This window comes from Mastigoproctus giganteus, chromosome 13 (genome assembly GCF_048544385.1).
Source record: "Mastigoproctus giganteus isolate SK-2022 chromosome 13, ASM4854438v1, whole genome shotgun sequence".
Classification (NCBI taxonomy): domain Eukaryota; kingdom Metazoa; phylum Arthropoda; class Arachnida; order Uropygi; family Thelyphonidae; genus Mastigoproctus; species Mastigoproctus giganteus.
The window spans coordinates 115944350-115967500 of record NC_143587.1 but is presented as its reverse complement, the minus strand read 5'-3'; the positions used below and the strand labels follow the sequence as shown (position 1 = coordinate 115967500).

Below are 23151 nucleotides of genomic sequence, written 5' to 3'. Positions count from 1 at the left end.
GCACTCTTTCTCAGTTTGTTGTGTTATAGGTTCTGTAGGGGGCACCATTGTATGCTTGGCTGCTTTTAAGATCTCACTATGGAAAAACCTTTCGGGGAGTCAACAGATCTGCATACTCCCCTGAAGAAATCATTCCTATGATTCCTCTATTTCTTCAGTTCTTTCCTATTTTTTATTTGGAGCCTGTATTTATCTTCTGTAGCCTTCTTGTGTAACATAGGTAGCAGTATTGCAGCAGCATTACAGTAAGCTAAGGGGGCTTTCCCATGGTGAGTGTAGACTTTCGTGTTTAATATAATTTATTTTTGGTTGGTTTTTAATTTTTTTCCCTTTTATATGGTAACAGTACTAGTTACTTAAATACATAATATGCTGTAGTCTCAGTACTGTTAATTTCACATTGTTCAAGAGTGATTGATTAATATAACTGACCTGTTTATTGACAGGAAAAGTTAGTTTGGTCAGCTTGCAATTGAACTGTGAATGAGTGGTGACTAGCTGATGCATATGATTGGACGTGTTTGGCAGAAGAGCATTGGCCATGGAAATATCTGTTGAAAAATACGTGTAGCAGAAATTGAATGTCTGTCTGATACTGCAGAGATGTAAAAGATTTCTTGTAATGACTGACAAGCTTGAGAATAAAATCAAATTTTAATAAAATATAATATTTACTTAAACAAGAATAAACCATTAAATAGAATAAAAATTAATACAAATAAATTAAGGATAAAACCGATAAGGTTGATGAATAAAGTGCTAAAATAAAATAACAAGTAGCTTTTGAGGTGGAGTGCTTCTTCAACTCAAAAGGATGTACAGCATTCAGTAGTATAAATAGCAGAGAGCTCATGTAATACCTGGTTGTCATGGGCCAGGAATGACTGGGTATAACAGTGTTTAACAAAAAAAAAAAAAAAAAAAAGAGGAAGAAGAAGAAATGGTAAACCAAACATCAGTGATATGGAATAGCACAGTTGTTTTCAACCTTTTTTTAATAACGGCACCCCTAAGTAATTTATTTTATTTTGCGGCACCCCTACTCAATTTTCTCAATATATATAATATTAAAAAATATATATGTTATTTATTACAATAATATAATTATGGCGCCTCCGTAGCCAGGTGGGCAGGAGCAGCGCATAGCACACGCTTCTTGATTAGACCGGGGTTCGAGCCCGTGACCACTAAATACGGAGGATGCGGACAGGTCAGGGAATGACCACCACATATCCCTAGAGCAATATGGCCTTAGTTGCTAATGCTTCTAAAAACCAAACAACAAACAAACAAACAAACACTATAATTATAAAAATTACATTTCATAATACAAATTATATATATACAGTATAAGTTATAGAATTCGTATAGTACCGTGATAATAGACTAAATATAAAAATAGTGAAATGCTTAAAGTGCGGTACTCACCTTGAATATAATCTGCAATAGTGTTATGAAAAGACTGATGGCTAAATATAAGGTGGAATGGTTAAGTTAATGCATTAAGGTGGGATGAGATTTAATTTAATGGAATTTTAAAATAAGCGCAAGGAAGCAGACACTACTCCGTCCCTGGTTGTCATAGAGTAGAAAATAGTTAATCTGGAACATAAAAGAATTGATAATGCCAATAGTCGTGATGACAGATTTTCGTTAAGTTATAACGTCTTCAGTTGGCGGTGTTAAGTGCGAAGTAACGCGTGCTGTATTTTAAGGAATTTTCTATACTCTCGTGATGCTCTTTGGAACATGTGGGAATCTCAGTTGTGAGAGATTAAAAGCCGAGGAAAGGTGAAAGGGAAGTTTTGCATTTAGGATGTTGAGATTAGTATTGTGTTGAAACCATTCGATAATGAGGGCTTCATATTGAAGAATTTTATGGCTGGTTTTAAGTCTTATAATGGTGATAGCGGAGTCAATTAAAGGGGAGTGATTGTGGGTTTGAGCATGAATTGTGAGTTCTGTACTAGCTTGTCCAGATCTAAGACTATTATAGTGGTAGTATGCATGAGTGTTGGAGGTTTTGGTAGAACCAAACTTGGTAGTAGTACTACCAATATAACAGGCATCACAGTTTGGTTGACATTTAATCAAGTAAATTATATAGTTCAAATTGTTCGTTGGGTATTTGTGTGTATCTTTGTAAGTGTTGAATAAGGATCTGAGTTTATTATAAGCTGAAAAAATAAGGGAGATATCAGTACCTGTAAACACACGGCAGAATTGTCCGGCAAGTTCATTATGGTATGGGATGGGAGGATGATGCATATATTTGCGTTGGTGGTGGGTTTTGGTGGATTGTTAATTTTACTTTTGGCGGTGGAAATAGTGTGTTGAATGAGTTGGGTTGGGTAGCATTAGCATTAGTAGAGGCATTTGATGCAAGAAAGCAAGCTTATGCAGCATCAGCCAAAAAAAAAAAAAATAATAAAAAATAAAAATAAATAAAAAAATAACCACTTCCACTTCACCCCTCTGTTCGTTCGAAATACCTGTCCAGCTGAGCCTTAAACTTATTTAGGCTATCAACTTCCACGACAAGGGATGGAAGTCTGTTCCACCAACTAACCACCCGCTGGCCAAAGGCAAATTTCCTCACGTCTATCCTACATCTGTCCTTCCTCAATTTGAATTTATGCCCTCTCAGGTGATTATTCTGAGCAAGAGGAAGAATCCCATCAGCATTGAGCATGCTCAAACCATTCAAGGCTTTATACACCTCTATCAGATCACCTCGCTGGTGCCTAGTCTCCAGACACTGTAATTTGCAAAACTTAAGCCTTTCTTCGTAAGAGCACCTCTTTGTTCCATTCACTAATCTTGTTGCCCTTCTCTGTACTCTTTCCAGCATCTCTACATCCTTCTTGAAATGAGGCCTCCAGACCTGTATACAGTACTCTAGGTGTGGCCTGACCATTGCCGTATACAAGGGAATAATCACCTCCTTATCCCTGCTAGAAAAATTCCTATATATCATCGATAATACACCATGAGCTACTCTTGCAGCCCGTCTGCACTACTCAGAAAACTTCATATCTGCCTGCACAACCACCCCCAGGTCCCTTTCATTCTCTACCACTGTCAGTGTAGTACCACACCTTTTAAACATTTTTCATTAATGTCGCGGGATGCTGAATAATACTGAATCATTAAATTTAGCTAAAGAAATGGTCAGACTCATTTTGATGGAACACTTCAGTATGAGAAAAGTTTATTCCAAGAAATTGCAGGAGCAAAATTTGTTCTGATATTTCAGTACAGTTCACGAAAACAGGCAATCTTTTGTGAAAATTATAAGCAATGAAGCATCCAAAACAAAATGTTATGATATTCAATGATTTTTCCATTCGTATCCCAAAATTAGACAATTAAAGGACATGGTTAATATTTTTATGAAGAACGTCTTAAAAAACAACCTAATGGGAAGAAAACCGATGATTTAACTTTCAGAAAAACTGAATCCTAATAATTCAGAAGCCCCATACATTGCCACTAATATAAAGCATACTAACAAGATCTGTCAAAAACACCAATTGTAAGCAGCAGCCTGGCTTACAACCCAGCTATCTCCCACCCTTCCTTTTTAAAAACACTGCTGACTTTATTAACAGAATTAACCTATTATGATTTCAAGATAAATTCAACTCTACTTGTAAGTTTCAATGTGGAATCTACATTTACCAACCTTTTCCACCATGAAGCCATCAATTCCCTTATTAACAGATTATAACAACCCATTTCAACCATCTCTACTTACTTGAAATTAAGAAAGATGTTAAAGAAGCTCTAGAATTAACTATAGGACAAGCTTATTTTTCTTTGTTTAAAAAGGGGGCCTAAGCATGGGTAATACCCTTTCTCTCCTTTTAGCAGAAATTTATTCCCCAACCTCACTCCTGAAACTGACTCAAATTTGTTGATATTTTTCTAACCTAGAACCAAGGTGCAGAAATGCTCAACACATCAATAGTCTTGATAATAACATCACACTCACAACTGGAAAAGGCTGATAAAACCTATAAATTAGGTATAGATTTTACTATTAAAAATAATAAACCAATCAGTTCAGGTTACAGAAATTCATTTTCCCTTCTATCTAGGTATAATATCCATTTTTTAACAGAATTGCTGCTGAAAAACACAACATTAATGTTAGACTTAAAAGGTAGCAAAAACCTTAAATCCTTGACTACTGCTACCTCCCACCCCTTATCTAATGAGAGATGTAGATTACAAACTTGACATAAAACAAGAAAACCTAGCTTAACGGGACACAGCATTCCATTCTATATCAAAAGGCCATGTGTTTCCATCCTCTGCCCCTGAAGTCTTAAACATGGGCAACTTTTAACCGCCAATCCCCCAATCCTGGATAACTCTCTTCAACAGAGTATCAACCAGAACTAATAACAGCAACAAAATAATCACAACCTCCATTTCAGTTATGTTTCCAAACCTTAGCAAAAGACAAAGTTAACAGCCAAAAAAAAAACAATGCATGCCAAAATTTCCGGTTCACAAGAGTAACTTCCCCATCCTTATGGCTTTTAGCATGGCTAAAATCCAATCAAGAAAATACAAGTCACCACCTGATCTTTCTTTGTTCATTCTTTCTCTGGACACTCTTTTTCTCTCTCTTCTTAACCAGTGTTCCAAAAATCTTAACCAATGTTCCAAAACGTTTGGGGTTTCTTGTAATATTAGTTTATATTTTACTCAAAGTATGCATGTTAAAATCATAAGGTAAAACTATGTTGATTTGTTTCTTTGGGATCATTGGTATTGTTTCATTCAGAATTCATCACTGATATTCAAATTTAATCGGCCTTATTATTTGGAAATTATGAAATAGTCGAGGGATTGTGTTCAATGTATGAGGAAACACCTTTGACCAAATGATTGGATTCTTCACCATAATGTATCTGCATACAATTTGCCTTCTTTAAGACAGTTTCCTGACAAAAAAGGAGCTTATCTCTGGTATGTTATGTAACATTTTAACTTGAATGTAATCTTTCTGGTTTTGCAAACAAAAACAAGTTCATATTACTGTATTTCTTTCATTCTTTCCATACAATACATGTTTTTTTTTCTTATTATTATTACATTTTTTCCCACAGGCTATGGTAAAAGCAGGGAATAGGATGCCCTTACATTAAGCACAGTGGCTATGACTTCTGTTTATCCATATCATATGTAAAAGGCCAGGGTTCAATTCCTAGCCCAAATCTAGTGAACTCTTATTGTTCACCCCCCCCACACACACACATATGCACACTGTGACCAAGTTGGTCAGTCTCAGGTGGTAACTGCATGCTCCATCTGCAGAAACTCAGAATTATTCATTGTAAAAAACAGAAAACTGATTTCAGAATATGTATAACTTACAGACAACATGGTGATTCTCTCATGACCCTGGAGGTTATTTTAATATGACAATTCAGTCACACCTAGGCTTTCAAAATGAAACTACAGGGAACCTTGATTATCTGTGCTATTGACAGGGAGTGGGATGCCAGGTAAAAATAAAATAAGATTTATTCACAGAAAATTTATAGTTCAGGTATATTTAATCAATTACAAAAGTAATTAATGAATTTATCCTCAGGAAATACAACAATTTATAGGCACAGTAGAGTATAAAGAAATTATACATTTCACTTAAAACAGAAGGCAAAATTAACATACAGGAAGTAATAGAATTTTACTTTTTTTTTCTCACTGTTGAAACTGTTTTTGCATAAATGTAAAATGACAAATTTATATTTAATTGGCATTTTATAATGAAAAGATCCATACAAAGCAGATAAGCAGTCTGATACTTTACTGCTGGTTGAATGAAAACACTTGTACAAGGTGTAGGGAGCAAAGATTACACATTGTGGACTCATGTGTTTGTATTTATGAAGTGAATAAACATGGTTTGTTTATTCACTTCATAAATACAAAAATACTGTGATCTTTACTATTTTGCCCTTTAGAGCAAGTCAATATTCAACTATTCAGTAACTCAGTGTATCCTCAACTGTATTCTGTGAGAAGTTAACAGGCATTCCACAAAAAAAAAATAATAAAAAATAAATAAATACATATATATATAAAATAGCAAAAAGTTTAATGCAACAGCAACAGAATGCTACTAATTAATTCACTTTCATTTTGTGCATCACTGTGAGGTCATGCTATCGTAAAAATATAATATTTTTGAATCACTTTCTCTGTGTAGTTTGCCTGCAGTTGGAAAATATTGTGAAGTATTGTCTGCATTGATATGTCATGTATTTGATGATGGTTCTGTGTTATTTAACTTGTCTTATAATTTCATATATTTGTGGTATTATTCAATGTATTATATTCTACAATTAAAAACTTTGGGAACTAAATAATCTTGAAAATGTGGTATAGTGAGGTGAGACTTGTCACAACATGTTCTGTGGTTCATCTAGGTATAACCCACAAATCACCTGTTTACCTGCAGTCAGTCTCAAATCCACATGTGTTGAATAGGTATTTTGCATTTGAGTGATTTTGTTGAGCACATCAAATTTTGTTTTTGTGTGAAGACTTTTCACTGGTTTCAAAGCTCAAAGAGGGTTGCATGTCTGTTGATAATTTAACTGCTCATGTTTAAAATCTGATTAGGCATAATCTAACAATCTGTGAAGTTGCTAGTGAAACTAGTATTTTATATGCAATATGTCAATCAGTTTTAACACAAGACTGTCATGTCCCAAACTTGGCTCAATACAATGCATTTCAGCCAAGTTTGTACCATGTATTCTCACTGCTGATCACATAGTGGCAAGTTCTCACATATCAGGATCTTTGCCAAAGTGCTGCTGACCCACATTTTTTTTCTCTTATCATTACTGGCAATGGATCATGGGTGTACGGTTGTGATTTGGAAATATATGCCCAGTCCTCTCAGTGGAATACACCATCTTCAAAATAAAAAAAAATAATAATAATAAAAAAAAAAAAGGACAATCTTTATCAAATGTAAAGGTCATGTTTATTGTATTTTTTGACTCACAGGGTACTTTGTTCATTATGAATTTATTCTGCATGGTCAAACAGTGAACCAAGAATACTATAAAACGGTTCCACAATGATTGTGTTATGCTGTCCAGAGAAAATGGCCAGAAAAATGTGTTTTTAGGTTTCTACATGTGAATTGCTTATTTGTAGAAACCTAAAAGTCAACCTAACCTTTTCTGTGGAAAGGTTAGGTTGACAAAGGCTGACTATGAGAGATGATAAGAGAACAAAGAATAGGGAAAAGGAGCCTTTTCACATATTTGAATACAAAGAAGAAGAAAACAAATCAGACAGGACCTGTGCATAATTGGTGTGGAAAAATCTTAGATAGATAACCCAGCTGATGAATTGAAAGGGTACTTTACATTGATTGTTGAAGACAAAAGACCCTTCACTGTGAGAGTGAGGTTGTGCAGTATGAAATAAGTGATACTGAAATTACAGCTGAGTGTTTATTGTTTAAAACTTTCAAGACTAAAGGCAAGCAAGGCTCCTGGCATTGATGGCACATACCAAGTAATTTTAAGGAAGGCAGTGAGTGCATTAAATCATTAAGTTTAATTATGAGAGAGCACTGTTACAATCAGAAGAGATTCCTTTAGCTTAGAGAAATGTCAATGTACTGCTAGTCCATAAAGGTGGTTCTAAGAGCAGACTGGGTAATACTACCTGATCAGTATCAGAATACTGAAATCATCGTGGAGGCAATGATCAGGAGTGCAGTAGAAATCATTTAGTTATAATTTGGAAAGAAACAGCATGGTTTTGCTTAGGGAAACTTATATTTAACTAACCCAGTATGAAATAATTTTGATATTATTCAGATTTTAGCATGACTCTGTCCCTCATGAGAGGTTACCAAACAAGTTGGCATATGTTGGAATCATGGGTAAGACTCTAGGATAGATTACAGCAAAGGTTCCCAAACTTTCTTGGTTCATGGCACCCTTAGTGTCTTGGTAATTTTTTCACATGTGCCCCTAGGCCAAAAGAAATACATAACAGTTCCATTTATTAAGTAGTTAGGTCCAAATAACTTAATAAGTAATGTTTAAACTGTGAACTACCTTGAGCTAGTAGTTCATGCAGTGTCTGACAGATGTCGAGTATCACTGTGTTTTCCTCGAAAATTAAAAATATCTCGCGGCGCACAGTTCGGGAACTGCTGGATTACAGGGTAGTAGGTAGCAGTACTGTATTTAGGTATCATTGTAAGGGGGGCATGACGACCAGGTTTTTGAGTGTTTTTATTTAGATAGAATTTAGTTTTTATTTAGATTACCTAGGAACACTTATATGCATACACTTATACGCATTGGTTAAGGGATCATATGCCCCCTCTGAATAGGCCCTTGGTATGCAGAGGACTGTGATTAATGGTTACTCTTCAGATTGGTCTAAGGTTAGAAGTGGAGTGCCCCAAGGATCCAGCTGTCTGATTTTCATAAACAACATCAGTGAAGTGATAAAGCAAATGTTAAAATTTGCAGATGATGTGGAGATTGGAAGAATGGTTAATGATCAGCACCAATCAGTGCTCCTTCAGGATGATTTGGATAGTCTTCAAGGATGATCAGAAAAATGGCAGCTATGTTTTAATGCAGCAAAATGAAAACTCTATGGGAATAGTAGCCCCAAATTTACAATTTTGGTGGGGTGAAATTAAAAACAGTATAGGAAGAAAAATATTGAGGAAGAAACATGATGTCCTATTGATGATTTATCAAACATATGCTTGCAGAGATAATAGATCATAACTCTACTGTATTGGACAACGGTAATATCATACTTCAAATACTGTGTCCAATGGAGACCACACCTTAAAAAAAATTTTAAAAAAATGTTGAACTCCTTGAAAGGTTCCAAAGACAGACAATTAGCCTGGTGAGATTGGCAAAAGGGTGTCAATATGAGGGAAGACTTCAAATATGTGAGCTGCACAGCTTGGAAACTAGGCACTTAAAAAGAGATCTAACTGGAGTATACACCTTAAAAAGAGATCTAACTGGAGGCTCTGAGAGGAGTAAGTAAAATGAATGAGGGTAAAATTTTCTTCTGCTATGATTCCACAACTAGAGGCCATAAATTTACTAGGAAAGAGATCTAGACTATGGTAGGAAGTTGTGTTTTAGCTAGCATGTTGTTAATTACTGGAATAAGTTACCTCTGTGGGTGACTGGGACTGACAGCTGGAAAAAATTCAAAGGTCAGTTGGATTGGATAGTTACCTATATGAGGAGAGAATCAAGGAGGTAGTTTATTTTTTTTATTGTTTATAATTTATTATTTTATTACTATCATTTTTATTGATTACTTTTTTATTTTTTGGCTGGTGCAGCAAAAGCCTGTAGCTTCCTTGCACTATGAGGCTAATACTAAATGGAGAAATCATCATACAATGCCATCATAGCATGACATAATTGAATACTGTTATGATTATAAGCAGTTGAGTGGCAGTGAGCTAACTTCTCTTTCCTGCAGAAAGAGAATATAATTTCCATGTAAGCTTTAGTAGTGTGATTTGTGTAGTTTAGTTAGCACTTGTAAAGGGGACTATGCCATTAGTCATACGTATAGATTAAATGACAACTAAGTAGTCATACCAAGTGAGTGTATTTTAATTAAAATGTATTTACTGAAATGTTACCACATCACACTAAAAATATTGGCAATGTTTCAAGATTCAAAGGAAACCCCCCACTCTTCAGGCCAATTAGATATGATTAACATACAGTCCACTTTTGTAAGCATCATCAGAGGCCTGATGACTGAGTTCAGTTGAACTTTGAAGTGAAATGCTGCCAATATTTTAAATGTAGATTGATGCTACAGTAACTCTTCAATAAATATTTTTTTAAAATACTCTCATCAACAGTTATGTTTAAATTTTTTTTTTTTTTTTTTTTGTTCCTGGCTTTACAACAGCATTCAGGCAACAGTTCTCTCAATGAAAAATCATTGAAGAATATAGTAATGGCTGTCGTCAAAGTTGCAGGTTTATATTTTAATGGACATATTGAACGTAGATGTGTACAATTTTCAAATAGTAACAGATACGTTTGGCCATGCCTGAGTATAAAATTTTTTTTTCCATAAGCTGATCACACTATAGTTACATAAATGATAATAAGTAAAAATTAGATGGCATTTTTTTTCTTTCCAAAATTAAATTTTGGAAATATTGAAAAATATTATAATATACTGAAATGTGATATAAATTAATTTCATATAGAATGTATTTACATAAAAATATAAATTCTAAGTTGTGAGTAGTATGCACAAAATTACTGTTGGAAGATGAGCAATACAGATAGTAATGATGATAAAAATTTGCTTTTCCATCTATGTTTGTGTTTCCTAATTAAAGGAGGGGAAAAAAAGAAGGAATTTATATGCAAAAGCCCGTTTTACACGTTTACAAATGGGATTGAGCTATTCATTTATAAACTAGTAACAGAACTAGGATGTTTCAATTGCATCATGGTCATTAATCATTTTCAGGTGAAACATTTAATGTTAAAACAGTAGTTGTGAAATTAAAGTGACTATCACATACAACTTAATTGCTTATTTAAAGCATTTATATTTACTTTTTGATTATAAATCACATGATTGTTATTTCATCTTGCTAATAATTATCAAATAAGAATGAATTTAACATAAAAATTGGAAATAAATTATTTTCTAGGTACTAACAAACTGTGACATTTACTTTACTTTGCTTGTAATATTCAAGTTGTATCTATCATGTTATGTGACACTAAAATTATGTGGTCCATCTAGTCTAAAATGTATGGATTACTCCTGAACACCAGTTCAATAAACGTTCTATGTTTCACTTGGTAAAACCCGCTGTAATGGAACACCATTGGCTTCTGTCTTCATTTCATGAAGGAGGTAATTTTCCCGTTTAATATATGCAAATAATACATCTGTCACAAGGAATATCTGACCAGTATTAAAAGCTAATGTTATTCCAAAATAAAAATTAGCATTGGCACTTCCAGCATATATCCACAGGTGCCACAAAACTGGAGCAAGAAATGTACAACTAACTATAACACAGCCTATCAAAAAGTTTTGTCGCATATAAGGAAATAAGTGACTCCACATTGGAAGTAACGCCAAGTAGAAGGAGACCTCTCCAATACTTGGATAGGACTTGAAGACTGCCATAAGCAGTATTAATACAAAAAGAAGCAACATGGGTTCTCTCATACACCCATATGTGGACCATAAAAATCGCCAAGAACCTGTAGTTTCAAATGAGAAGTATAAAAGTGCACAAGTGATTTCTAACATCAGTATACCTGCAGATTAGCATTAGCATTAGTAGAGGCATTTGATGCAAGAAAGCAAGCTTATGCAGCATCAGCCAAAAAAAAAAACCACTTCCACTTCACCCCTCTGTTCGTTCAAAATACCTGTCCAGCTGAGCCTTAAACTTATTTAGGCTATCAACTTCCACGACAAGGGATGGAAGTCTGTTCCACCAACCAACCACTCGCTGGCTAAAGGCAAATTTCCGCACGTCTATCCTACATCTGTCTTTCCTCAATTTGAATTTATGCCCTCTCAGGTGATTATTCTGAGCGAGAGGAAGAATCCCATCAGCATTGAGCATGCTCAAACCATTCAATGCTTAATACACCTCTATCAGATCACCTCGCTAGTGCCTAGTCTCCAGACACTGTAATTTGCAAAACTTAAGCCTTTCTTCGTAACAGCACCCCTTTGTTCCATTCACTAATCTTGTTGCCCTTCTCTGTACTCGTTCCAGCAGCTCTACATCCTTCTTGAAATGAGGCCTCCAGACCTGTATACAGTACTCTAGGTGTGGCCTGACCATTGCCTTATACAAGGGAATAATCACCTCCTTATCCCTGCTAGAAAAATTCCTATATATCATTGACAATACACCATGAGCTACTCTTGCAGCCCGTCTGCACTGCTCAGAGAACTTCTTATCTGCCTGCACAACCACCCCAGGTCCCTTTCATTCTCTACCACTGTCAGTGTAGTACCACAGAGTTGATATGTTGCTCTGGGGTTGCTGTTTCCCATGTGTAGTACTTTACATTTGTCAATATTAAACTTCATTTGCCACCTCTCAGCCCATCTGCTCAACCTTTCCAGATCCTGTTGCAGCAGCATAGTGTCAGTAGTGTCCTTGACAACCCTGCCTACCTTTGTATCGTCTGCCAACTTCGACATTAAGCTTGATATACCATCATCAATATCATTTATGAATACAGAAAACAATAATGGACCCAACACTGAGCCCTGAGGGACTCTACTAATAACATTAGTCCACGACGAGCAGTGTCCATTGATTACCACTCTCTGTCTTCTCCCCCTTAGCCACCCCTTTATCCACAGCAGCAATTTGCCTCCAATGTCACACTGCTCCAATTTGTGCAGCAGTCTTCCATGTGCAACAGTATCAAAAGCCTTTCTAAGATCCAAGTATATAATATCAAAGTTATTCCCTGCATCCAGTTCCTTTGTGACTGCATCATAGTATCCAATCAAGTTGGTCAGGCAAGACTTCCCCTTAACAAAACCATGCTGTGTCCGAGCTATAACGGAAGTCTTTTCTAAATGATCCTGCAGTTCTTCTTTAACTAGTGCCTCCATTAATTTTCCTGGAACAGAGGTTAAACTCACAGGTTTATAATTACTTGTGTCAGCCTTTGATCCTCCTTTGTGCATTGGGGTCACATTTGCACATCTCCAGTCTGTGGGTACCTCCCCTGAGTCCAAGGAAGCTCTCATAATTATGGCTAAGGGTTTGCTTACTTCCTCTGCTGCCTCCTTTAATATAACTGGATAGATCCCATCCACCCCGCGTGCCTCTCTTGTGTTTATCTTCAACAATTTCTCCTCCACTTTACTCTCAGTTATTACAAGATTCTCTAGCTTACTGCTAGAGTTGAATACACCTCTGGCTTTCCCCTCACTAAATAACTCCTCATTTGTGAATGTCGATGGAAAATATTCATTTAGTTTGTTAGCTACCTGAGCAGGATCATCAACAGTTGACCCATCGATATCAAGTGGACCAATCTGATTCATCCCCTTCCTTCTAGAGTTTACATAAGTAAAGAACTCTTTGCTGTTTTTCTTTGCATCCCTTGCCAAAGATTTCTCGTAATCTGCCTTCGCCTGCCTAACCTCCTTTGTAACTTGGTTACAGATCAACTTGTATCTATCATAGGCTTCTATGTCATGTGTTAATTTGTATGTATCCCATGCATGTTTCTTCTCTGCCATATGCCTCATCAGTTCATCTGACATCCATTTAGGCCTAAACCTTGAACAATATTTCTTAGTTGGTATGTAAAGCCTAGTAGCTTCCAAGATAAGTTCTTTGAATGCTTCCCATTTTGCATTTGCTGTTGGTAACATCATCAGTTGGTCCCACTGTATAGAATTTAAATACTGTCTCAGTCCATCGTAGTCGCCTTTACGAAAGCAATAACCCTTCCCTTTACCCCTAATGGTAGTTACCTCTTTGAGTAAATCCTACGTCAGCACACTGTGATCACTGCCACCTAGTGGTTCATTTATCTGCAGATTCTTAATGCATGAAGAATCACTGCTGATAATCAAATCAAGAGTATTCCTCCCTCTAGTTGCCTCCCGAACATGCTGATGTAGAAAACAATCATCCAATAAATCCACAAAAGCCTTGCTAGTGTGTGAGTGACCAGCCCCCAAATTCCAATCAGTATCTGGGAAATTAAAATCTCCCATTATAAGACTCTCTGATTTACTGGCCCACTCTATTTCCCTGGTACAGTTTCTTATTATACTCATCAGAGTCATTAGGCCTATAGCATACTCCTACTCTCAATTTTGATCTCCCAATGCTTATGTCACACCAAACTGACTCGACACTGCACTGTCCAGCGATGTCCACTGGCTTCACTTCCTTGGATTTTATGTATTTCTTAACTAATAGCATAACCCCTCCTCCCTTCTTATCCAGTCTATCCTTTCTGTAGACGTTGTACTCCCCAAATTCCAGTTCTGCATTCCTTATATCTGTGTGACACCAAGTCTCTGATATCCCAACAATATCTGCCTTTGATGTTTTGAGCAATACCTGAAATTCATCAAATTTATTTACTAAACTCCTAGCATTGGTGTACACGCAAGTGTACATGCACCTATTTCTATTCTTAGCTACCCTAACACAGCCCATGTGTTTACTTGTACCGCAATGACTCCCAGCAGTCTCTGAAATATCCTGAATCTTGTTTTTCAGGCTTCTGCTCATTCCAATAGAAGCGGTGCAAGAATCTCTTTCACCTCTGACAGTGGCTACTGTTAATCTATTCGTCTTTGTATCCCCCCAAGCTAGCAGTTTTCCGACCCACCTAACACTGCCTCGATAGCATCAAATATTCTTGCACCCTTTCTATTCAAGTGTATCCCATCCCTGTAGAAGCAATCTCTCCTGTTAACAAGTACAGTCCAGGCTGAAAAAAATTCTACCCCTTGAGCCTTGCACAATCTTTCCAGGGCCGAATTGATCGACAAGGCTCTCATCATATACTCCCTCCTATCGTGTATGGGCAGAATTGCAGACACTTTCAAATTCAACCCTATTTCATGGCTTTTTTTCAACAGTGACCTGTACTTGTTAAGCAATTCTGCCGGTCTCCTACTCTTGATATCGTTAGTGCCAACGTGTACAACTATATCACCTTTTGTGCCCTTAAAAGATGATATCTGCTCTACAACGTCATCAACCTTTGCCCCTGGCAGACATGCCCTGGTCCTGTTCCACTATCCTTTTTACAAAGCATGTTCCCCGTTTCCCTGACAATAGAGCCACCAACAACTACTAGTTCCTTTGGGACCAGTGCATTCTGCCTTGGGGGTTGCCGCTGTGTTTCACGATGACCAAGTGCAAGCTCTGGCGTTGATGTGGGCAGCTGAGAGCTTGATGGGCCCCTCAATTTAGTTCCTTCGAGGGCATCCGCCCTGTCCTTCAAGCTCTCATATAGGCCCATAAGAACGCTGAGTTGTTGCCTGATTTCGATACACTCCTTGCATCGTGCACACACAAAGACATCCCCCTGGCAATATCATGTCCCGTACCTGAATGCTCCACAAACATCATGCAAGCTGTGCATTTTAGAAGGCTGTGACTCAGAAGGCAACTGCCCCCCTCAGTTCTCCTCTGAGCCACAGCACTTCCATTAGCTTGAGTTTTTTGTTTTGCTGCTCTGGTCTGAGTCATGATTACTTATAATTTGAATGAAATTTCAATTTCAGTTTATAACCCTAACTTATCTCCAACACAGTTATAACGGGATATATAATTTTTAGTGTCACGTATTAATTATCTCTGAGTTCCCTTTATATAACTTTCTTATCAGTTATGTATTAATTATGTTACGTTTGTAATCTAAGTTGGTATATGTATTTAGTTAAAAGTGCAATTTAAATGCCAACAAAGTTCAACAAGTTTAATAGATTTTACCAATCGCTGAAAATATTATAACCTATACTATACTAACGCTACTACGTTCGATATATAACGATCGTATGACAAAGACAAAGGCGGGAAATTACGAACGGTAATCTATGGACACTTAAGTATTAATTAACTTTCAAATCTCGCTGTCTCAATTCAGAATAAACTAACAATCCTTACTAGGTCTATAAGCTACTTACAAAAAAATAATTTGATGTAAAAAATATTCAATAAGCGGCTAAATATGGCTAAAAAAACTTCTCGTTCAGCGGAGTTGTAACTTGTAACACGTGGATTTGATACCCTTACCGATACTTTATGCAATTACAAGGCCGAGTAAAGAATAAATACACCAGATTAATCAGAAATATCAGATATGTTGTGATGTAGAAACTCAGCTAAGCAGGTTGAGAGCAAGCAAGCAACTTGTTTTCTTTGCAGTTAGATGGGACAACAGATATTACCAATGTAGCACATTTGTTGACACTTTTGTAAGATATATATTTGAGGGAAGTGTTCGATAAATTTTTTCTTGTAAGGAGTACTGCCAAAGATATTTTTGCAGATACATAAATAAAAATAAAATTTACTGGAATTGGTGCATTGGTGTTTGCTTTGATGGTGCCATAGCAGTGATGGGAAATCATGGCTCAAACCAGAGAAATTTTTCCTAATGTTACTTGGGTACATTGCAGTGTTCAGAGACATGTCTTAGCCTGCAAATGTTTGTAAAACCAATATAAAGAAGTATTTCTCAAATACTTCTTTAAATTCTTACTTAGTATAAGTGCAGATAGTTGTCAAGATATTGCTTACTATCATATTATGATATTTTATCTAATTAGTATTTTGAAAGTAATAAGTGGTTTATACATTTTAGGCTTACTTCGTTCTAAAACACGAATTGCTGTTCCACATCAGTATGGAAGAAACATGCTAGGAGTTTTGGATGAAACATGCACTCTAGACTATGGTCAAGTGTTTGTACAGTATTCAGAAAAGTTGGGAAATAGAGTTTCACCACTGCATATATTAGAGGGTATGGTATTAAAAGAGTATTCTTATTTTCATTTGGGAATATATTTATGTTTGTTTGATGAAATGCTATATAATGTTGTATTTCAAAAAACATTAACTTCAGTCAACTAATTAAAGTCAAAGAACTCTTTTTGATGAATATGAAAAATCTTTGCAAGTTTTTTTGACAAAGATCCATCTATCAAACGTTATCTGATTTTATACTGTGACCAGATTTTCCTGTAAACCACATTTAAGAGTTAGCATTTGTAGCTTCTCAGAAGTAAAACACAGATTATAGTTTAGTTCCATAAACTACCTAATTTTAATAACAATGAATAAATCAGATTATTATATAATAGGATAAACACAATCAAATATACAAAGATGATTACAATTAAGAAGGAATATAAGCCTATAAAGTATAGAATAGATAGGGCGATAAATCATCTAGATGCAGACAGAAATGGGAAGAATTATATTATTAAGAACTTCCTATCAGCACAGAGTAAAGGTAAATTGTTACTACGAAAGAATGATGATAAATAATACTAAGTCTATGTATAGACTGTATATTGGAATAAGAGATAAAGAAAGCAGAACAGCTGAACTCTCTAGATTTACAATGGGGAATCTGTCTTTTCAATTTGATTAACTCCTTCTCTTTCTCATCTTCATACTAGATTTGGTACTGTAGCATTTCTTTGTTTTTTTCTTTTTTTTAAAGTAAAACTGCATGAAAATCGGAATTTTTAAAAAAAATCAGTGAATTCTTTTCTTACTTTTGTTAAATAATATGGTTGTGATAAACAACTGAGAATAGTTTGCTGTAATTCTTTAGTTAATTATTAAAAAAAGGATGATATCCTCTCTCAATTTAGAAAGCAATAAAGATTAATAAAAGAACTTAGTTTCCTACTTCCTATTACCTACTTCCCCCCCTTCCTTTTAATTTTATTCAATTTAACAATTCAACCTAAATATTACGCAGATTAATTCAAGGTGAGTACCGCTCTATAAGCATTCGCTATCTTTTACTATAATTAAAGCTTTATTTTGTGTCTGCCTCACATAACATAAAGCAGTTACCACACTGACATTACATGATGCTATCGTGAAAATTAATAAAGAAAAGAGAAGACTGTCTTGGAATAAATGACCCTTGAAGCATTTCTGAAGAAGAAGAAGACTATTGCAACAAACCAACAATGAGCTTGAACCATCAACGATGTGTGTGCATTTAGTCGATAATGATGAAGAATAAACATTCTTTAACATTTGTATGACATAAATAATTTCTTTATTATTATAATTTGCTTGATTTTAAAGGCTATGCTTTCATTTCTTTGGTAAACAATTCATTGTTTAAGCATTCACTATTGTTTTGTTGGCCTTTATTTAACATTACTATGGTAAAATTTCATTGTTGAGAACGTTACCCATGTTTTTAACATTAAGTCCATGGAAAATAAATTCCCGCTTTACAAATTTTTGGTTTATGAGAGCTTGCTAGGAACGAATTAACTCATAAAGTTGGTAACTACCTGTGTTCTTTCTATGGAGAAATATTCAAGAATTAGATATTTTACAGATCAGTTTTCTTTCATTTTCACTATGAGAACCTACTACACATTATTATGAAAGAAGAAAGAAATTGGTGAAGAGTGGTCCTTATTTGGGGAAGTGACAAGTGCATAAAATATTACAAGTTTATCTTAGAGTCCTTGGCATTTTAATAATTTCACATAGTGTTATAGAGTAACCTCAGAAGAACATCTGGAATGAGGTTGTGGAGAAGAGATTTCTTATAATGATGTAAATTTTTAGAATCTGAAAATCATGAAATTTTAGATTATGAAGGTTCTGATAAGATAAAGGCATTTTGATGTGAACTCAGAGGGAGTCTCATGAGTGAGGATTTGGAGTTGCATAGGACTGTAATACCAAATGTTTTATCCTTACGGGATGAGTTGGAGTGCTCATTCCAAAAGGTTTGTACTGAAAATCAAGTACTAAAGGCAAGATTGCCAGCAGGATTCCATGGGTGATACTGCTCCCAAGGATAGGACGCATGCTCAGGGTGCTGCTCCCGCAAGTCAGAATGTGGTGATAAAGGTCAAGACTGTTATAATTAAGGCTCTAACCAATGGTTATAACTGAAGTGAGGATGTGAAAGATCAGTTCACGAAGTCTGTTTGACCAGTACTTGCTAACACTATGTTATTTCTGTACGTCACATCTGAAATAAAAGGGAGATGATTGAAGTATCGACATCTCAGGACATTGAAAAGATTGTGACCTGCTCAAAGATTAGCATTAGCATTAGCATTAGCTTTAGTAGAGGCATTTGATGCAAGAAAGCAAGCTTATGCAGCATCAGCCAAAAAAAAAAAAAAAAAACCCACTTCCAATTCACCCCTCTGTTAATTCAAAATACCTGTCCAGCTGAGCCTTAAACTTATTTAGGCTATCAACTTCCACGACAAGGGATGGGATTTTTCAGGCTTCTGCTTATTCCAATAGAAGCAGTGCAAGAACCTTTTTCACCTCTGCCAGTGGCTACTGTTAATCTATTAGTCTTTGTCTCCCCCAAGCTAGCAGTTTTCCGACCCACCTAACACTGCCTCGATAGCATCAGCAAATATTCTTGCACCCTTTCTATTTAAGTGTATCCCATCCCTGTAGAAGCAGTCTCTCCTGTTAACAAGTATAGCCCAGGCTGAAAAAAATTCTACCCCTTTGGTAGAAGCTGGAATTAGGGTTGGAGACAGATTGTCACTCTAAACTCTCTCTCCCTCAAACTAGTAATTTTCGATGTGTATAATTCAGTGACTTGTGAATATTTATTAGACCATCTTTTGGTCTAGAAATTTGCAAGATACTGGGATTTTTGAGGACACTTTCCATTCTAGTTTGTCTGTGGTTGCTAGAAATAAGATGAGAGAGAAGCTGGAATATATAACTACGTTGTGCAAGCTTCAGGACTAGTTAGAAAGCTTTTAGTGGCAAGACCATGAGTATATAGACTGGTCCTTGCACAGGGTGAGGGATCTTCTTGTGCCGACCTTGTGTTATCTGCATGGTATATGGCCATGTGGTGAAATATTGCAGGAGCGATGTCTTTGGCCAACATGTAGTGGAAGAGACCACTTCTTCAGACAGATTCCTAGTAAAGATAAGGGTCCCAGGTGTGAAAATTGTTGAAGACGTAAGGTCCCTTCAGCCCATGCAGCTATCAACAAGTTATGTCCCAAATATGCTCGTATTCTCAATATTGTTCAGTGTGGAATGGACTGTGTTAGCTTAGGTTGACTGCTTGGTTGGAGGGTAATGGGTCTCCTCTGGTGCACCCAACATGCTATTATAGCCAGGGTAGGCTAGTTTGGCCTGTTGGTTATTTGGTCTTTAGTGGCTGTGGAGAATTAAAAAAAAAAAACAAAACAAAACAAAAAAAAAAAAAAAACACCTGTTTTGGCTACCCTCCCATCTTCTGTTTTCCTCTTGCCTATAAATAGCTAATCTCCAACTTTTCAAAAGCAAATGTTTATGGGAAAGAAGTAGTAATGGCAAATGATGCAAGAAAGCAAGCTTTTATAGCATCAGCCAAAAAAAAAAAAAAAAACCCTGCCAAGTTCACTCATCCGTACTTTCGAATTTTTGTCTAGTTCTTCTGGAAACTTGTTCCAATAATCAACCACCCGTTGGCTGAAGGCAAACTTCTGCACATCATCCTGCAACCACCCTTTCTCAGTTTGAATTTATTCTCCTCCCCTCATGCTCATGGGTGTAGTTTTAGGAAATGGAAGAATGCCATTAACATTCAGATTACTCAATCCATTCAAAGCTGTTAAACACCTCAGTGAGATCTCCCTGCAGGTGCCTAGTCTTGAGATGCTGAAATTTGCAGAACTGAAGCTTTTCTAGGCAAGACCACCCTTTTGTTCCCATCACCAATCTGGCTGCCCTTTTCTGCACACGTTCTAGCAGATCTACATCCTTCTTAAAGTGTACTTGATAACTGTATACAGGCCTCCAGACCTGTATACAATTCTCAAGGTGCAGCCTCCCTGCTAGCAAAGAAGTTTCTGTATATCATTGATAAAACTTCATGAGCTGCCCCGGCAGCATATCTGTATTGCTTAGAGAATTTCATGTCTGACTGCATGATTACTCCCCAGATCTTTTTCATTCTCCACTAACCTGGGCGTAGTACCACACAGTTGATAAGTTAATCTGGGATTACTGCAACCCATATGCAGTACCTTGCATTTGGCAATTAAACTTGAACTGCCATTTCTCAGCACATCGACCTAATTTTCCTAGATCTTATTTCAGTAGCTCACCCTGATGACTGCCGTTAACCATCCTGCCATGCAAACTTACATTTAAGCCTGATTTCCCTTCATCAACATCATTGATAAATAATAAAAACAACAATGGGCCCCCAGCACTGAACCCTGGGGATATTCCACTAATAACATTAGTCCACGAAGAGCAGTGCCCATTAATAACCAATATCTGTCTTCTTCCACTTTACCATCCCTTTATTCATAGCAGTAACTTGCCCTTAATGCCACATTGCTCCAGTTTATACAGCGGTCTTTTATGTGCAACAGTATCAAAAGCCTTCCTGAAATCCATCCATCCATCCATCATATACTAAATCCAAGTATATGATGTCAAATTATTTTATGCATCCAGTTCCCTGGTCACTTCATCATAGTAACCTATCAAATTGGTTAGACAAGACCGCCCCTTAACAAATCCATGCTGTGATTGCAGTATAATTGCATGCCTGTCCAGATGGTTCTGCATTACTTCTTTAACCAGTGATTCCATTATTTTCCCTGTGATGGGGGGAATTTGGAATTTGTGGATTGGTCATTCATACACTAACAAGACATTTTTGTATTGCTTGCATAACTGTTTTCTACAACAGCATGTTAGAGAGGCAACAAGAGGAAGCAATCACTGCTGGTTATCAGCAGTGATTCTTCGTGCATTAAAAATCTGCATGTCAAAGACCCACTGGGTGGCAGCAATCAGTGTACTAACATGGAATTTAATTACCTACTGTCAAGGGTGGAGGGAAAGGCATTTTCTTTCCTAAGGGTGACTATAGTGGTCTCAGACAGTTTTTAAATTCTGTTGAGGGGGACCAATGATGTTACCAACAGCAAATTCCAAATGGGAATATTCAGGGAAGTAATCAAAGACGCTATATTATACTTCTCATACCAATGAAGAAATACTGTTCAAAACTTAGACCTAAATGGATGTCAGATGAACTATTGAAACAAGTGGCAGAGAAGAAAAGTGCATGGGATGCATATAAATTATCAGGTGATACAGAAGCCTATAGTAGATATAAATTAGTCTGTAATCAAGTCACAAAGCAGGTTAGGCAAGCGAAGACAGATTACGAGAAGTCTCTGGCAAAAGAATGCAAAGAAAAACAGCAAAGACTTCTACACTTATATTAATAGTAGAAGGAAGGGACTGAATCACACTGGGCCACTTGATGTCTATGGGTCAACTGTTGATGATCCTGCTCAGGTTGCAGACAAATTGAATAGGTATTTTTCATTTACATTCACCCATGAGGAATTCTTTAGGGAAGGGAATGCCAGAAGTTTATCAAACTCTAATGAGGAGCAAAATGACTTTGTGATAGCTGAAAGGAAAGTGGAAGAGAAATTGTTGAAGATGGACATGAAAAAAAAAAAGTTCCTGGGGTGGATGAAATCTGTCCAGTGATATTAAGGGAGGCAGCACAGGAGGTAAGCATACCCTTAGCCATAATTATGAGACCATCCTTGGATGATTCATGAGAAGTTCCTATGGACTGGAGAGTTGCAAATGTATCCCCAGTTCATAAAGGGGAATCGAAAGGCAATGTGAGTAATTATACCTGCTAGCTTAATGTCTGTTGTCTTAATATCTTATTTTTGTTTTACAGTGCTTATGTAATGTCACGCCAAACTGACTCAACATTGCACTCATCACCTATATCAACTGGATGCACTGCCTTAGATTTAATATGCTTCGTACTAAGAGCATGACCCCTCCACCTCTCCTGTCCTGTCTGTCCTTCCTGTATACATTGTACTCCCTGTATTCAAATTCAGCATCACTTATGTCTGAATAATGCCATATTTCCACTATTCCTACAGTGTCTGTTTTTGATGACTTAATGGATACAGGTAGGCCCTGCTTTACAGTGCTTCAATTTATGCTGTTTCACATTAATGCTCTTTTTAAATAATAACGAAAAAAAAAAAAAAAATAAAATAAAAAATCAAATGTAAAGAATCACACTGGGCCACTTGATGTCTTTGAAAGCGCAAGTGTAAATGCAGCACAGCAAGTGGGTACCTAGACAGCACTAGTGTTGACATCAGTTGCTTTTTCCTCGTCCACCAGTGTGCACGTCTTGTGAGCTGTGCCTTAAATTTTAATAATTTCCTGTGTTCATTAATGCCTTATTATTTTAAATAAATTGTGCAACCATTTCTTCTAAGCATAGTGGTGAATCTGTGCCTGCACATGTTAAAAAAAGCCTCAACGATGAAAAATGGACATTATTCGTCATATGGAATCTGGTGAGT

The 23151-nt window shown here is 36.4% G+C and overlaps 1 protein-coding gene across 1 annotated transcript in view; it reads left to right on the top strand.

Moving 5' to 3' along the window:
* The window catches only part of LOC150076380 (uncharacterized), a 178577-nt gene that overhangs the window by 80283 nt on the left and 75143 nt on the right, over positions 1-23151 (top strand). Inside the window, exon 5 of the mRNA XM_090387342.1 lies at positions 16407-16565. Within this exon, the coding sequence (XP_090243468.1) occupies positions 16407-16565 (159 nt within the window). The remainder of the gene's footprint in view (positions 1-16406; positions 16566-23151) is intronic.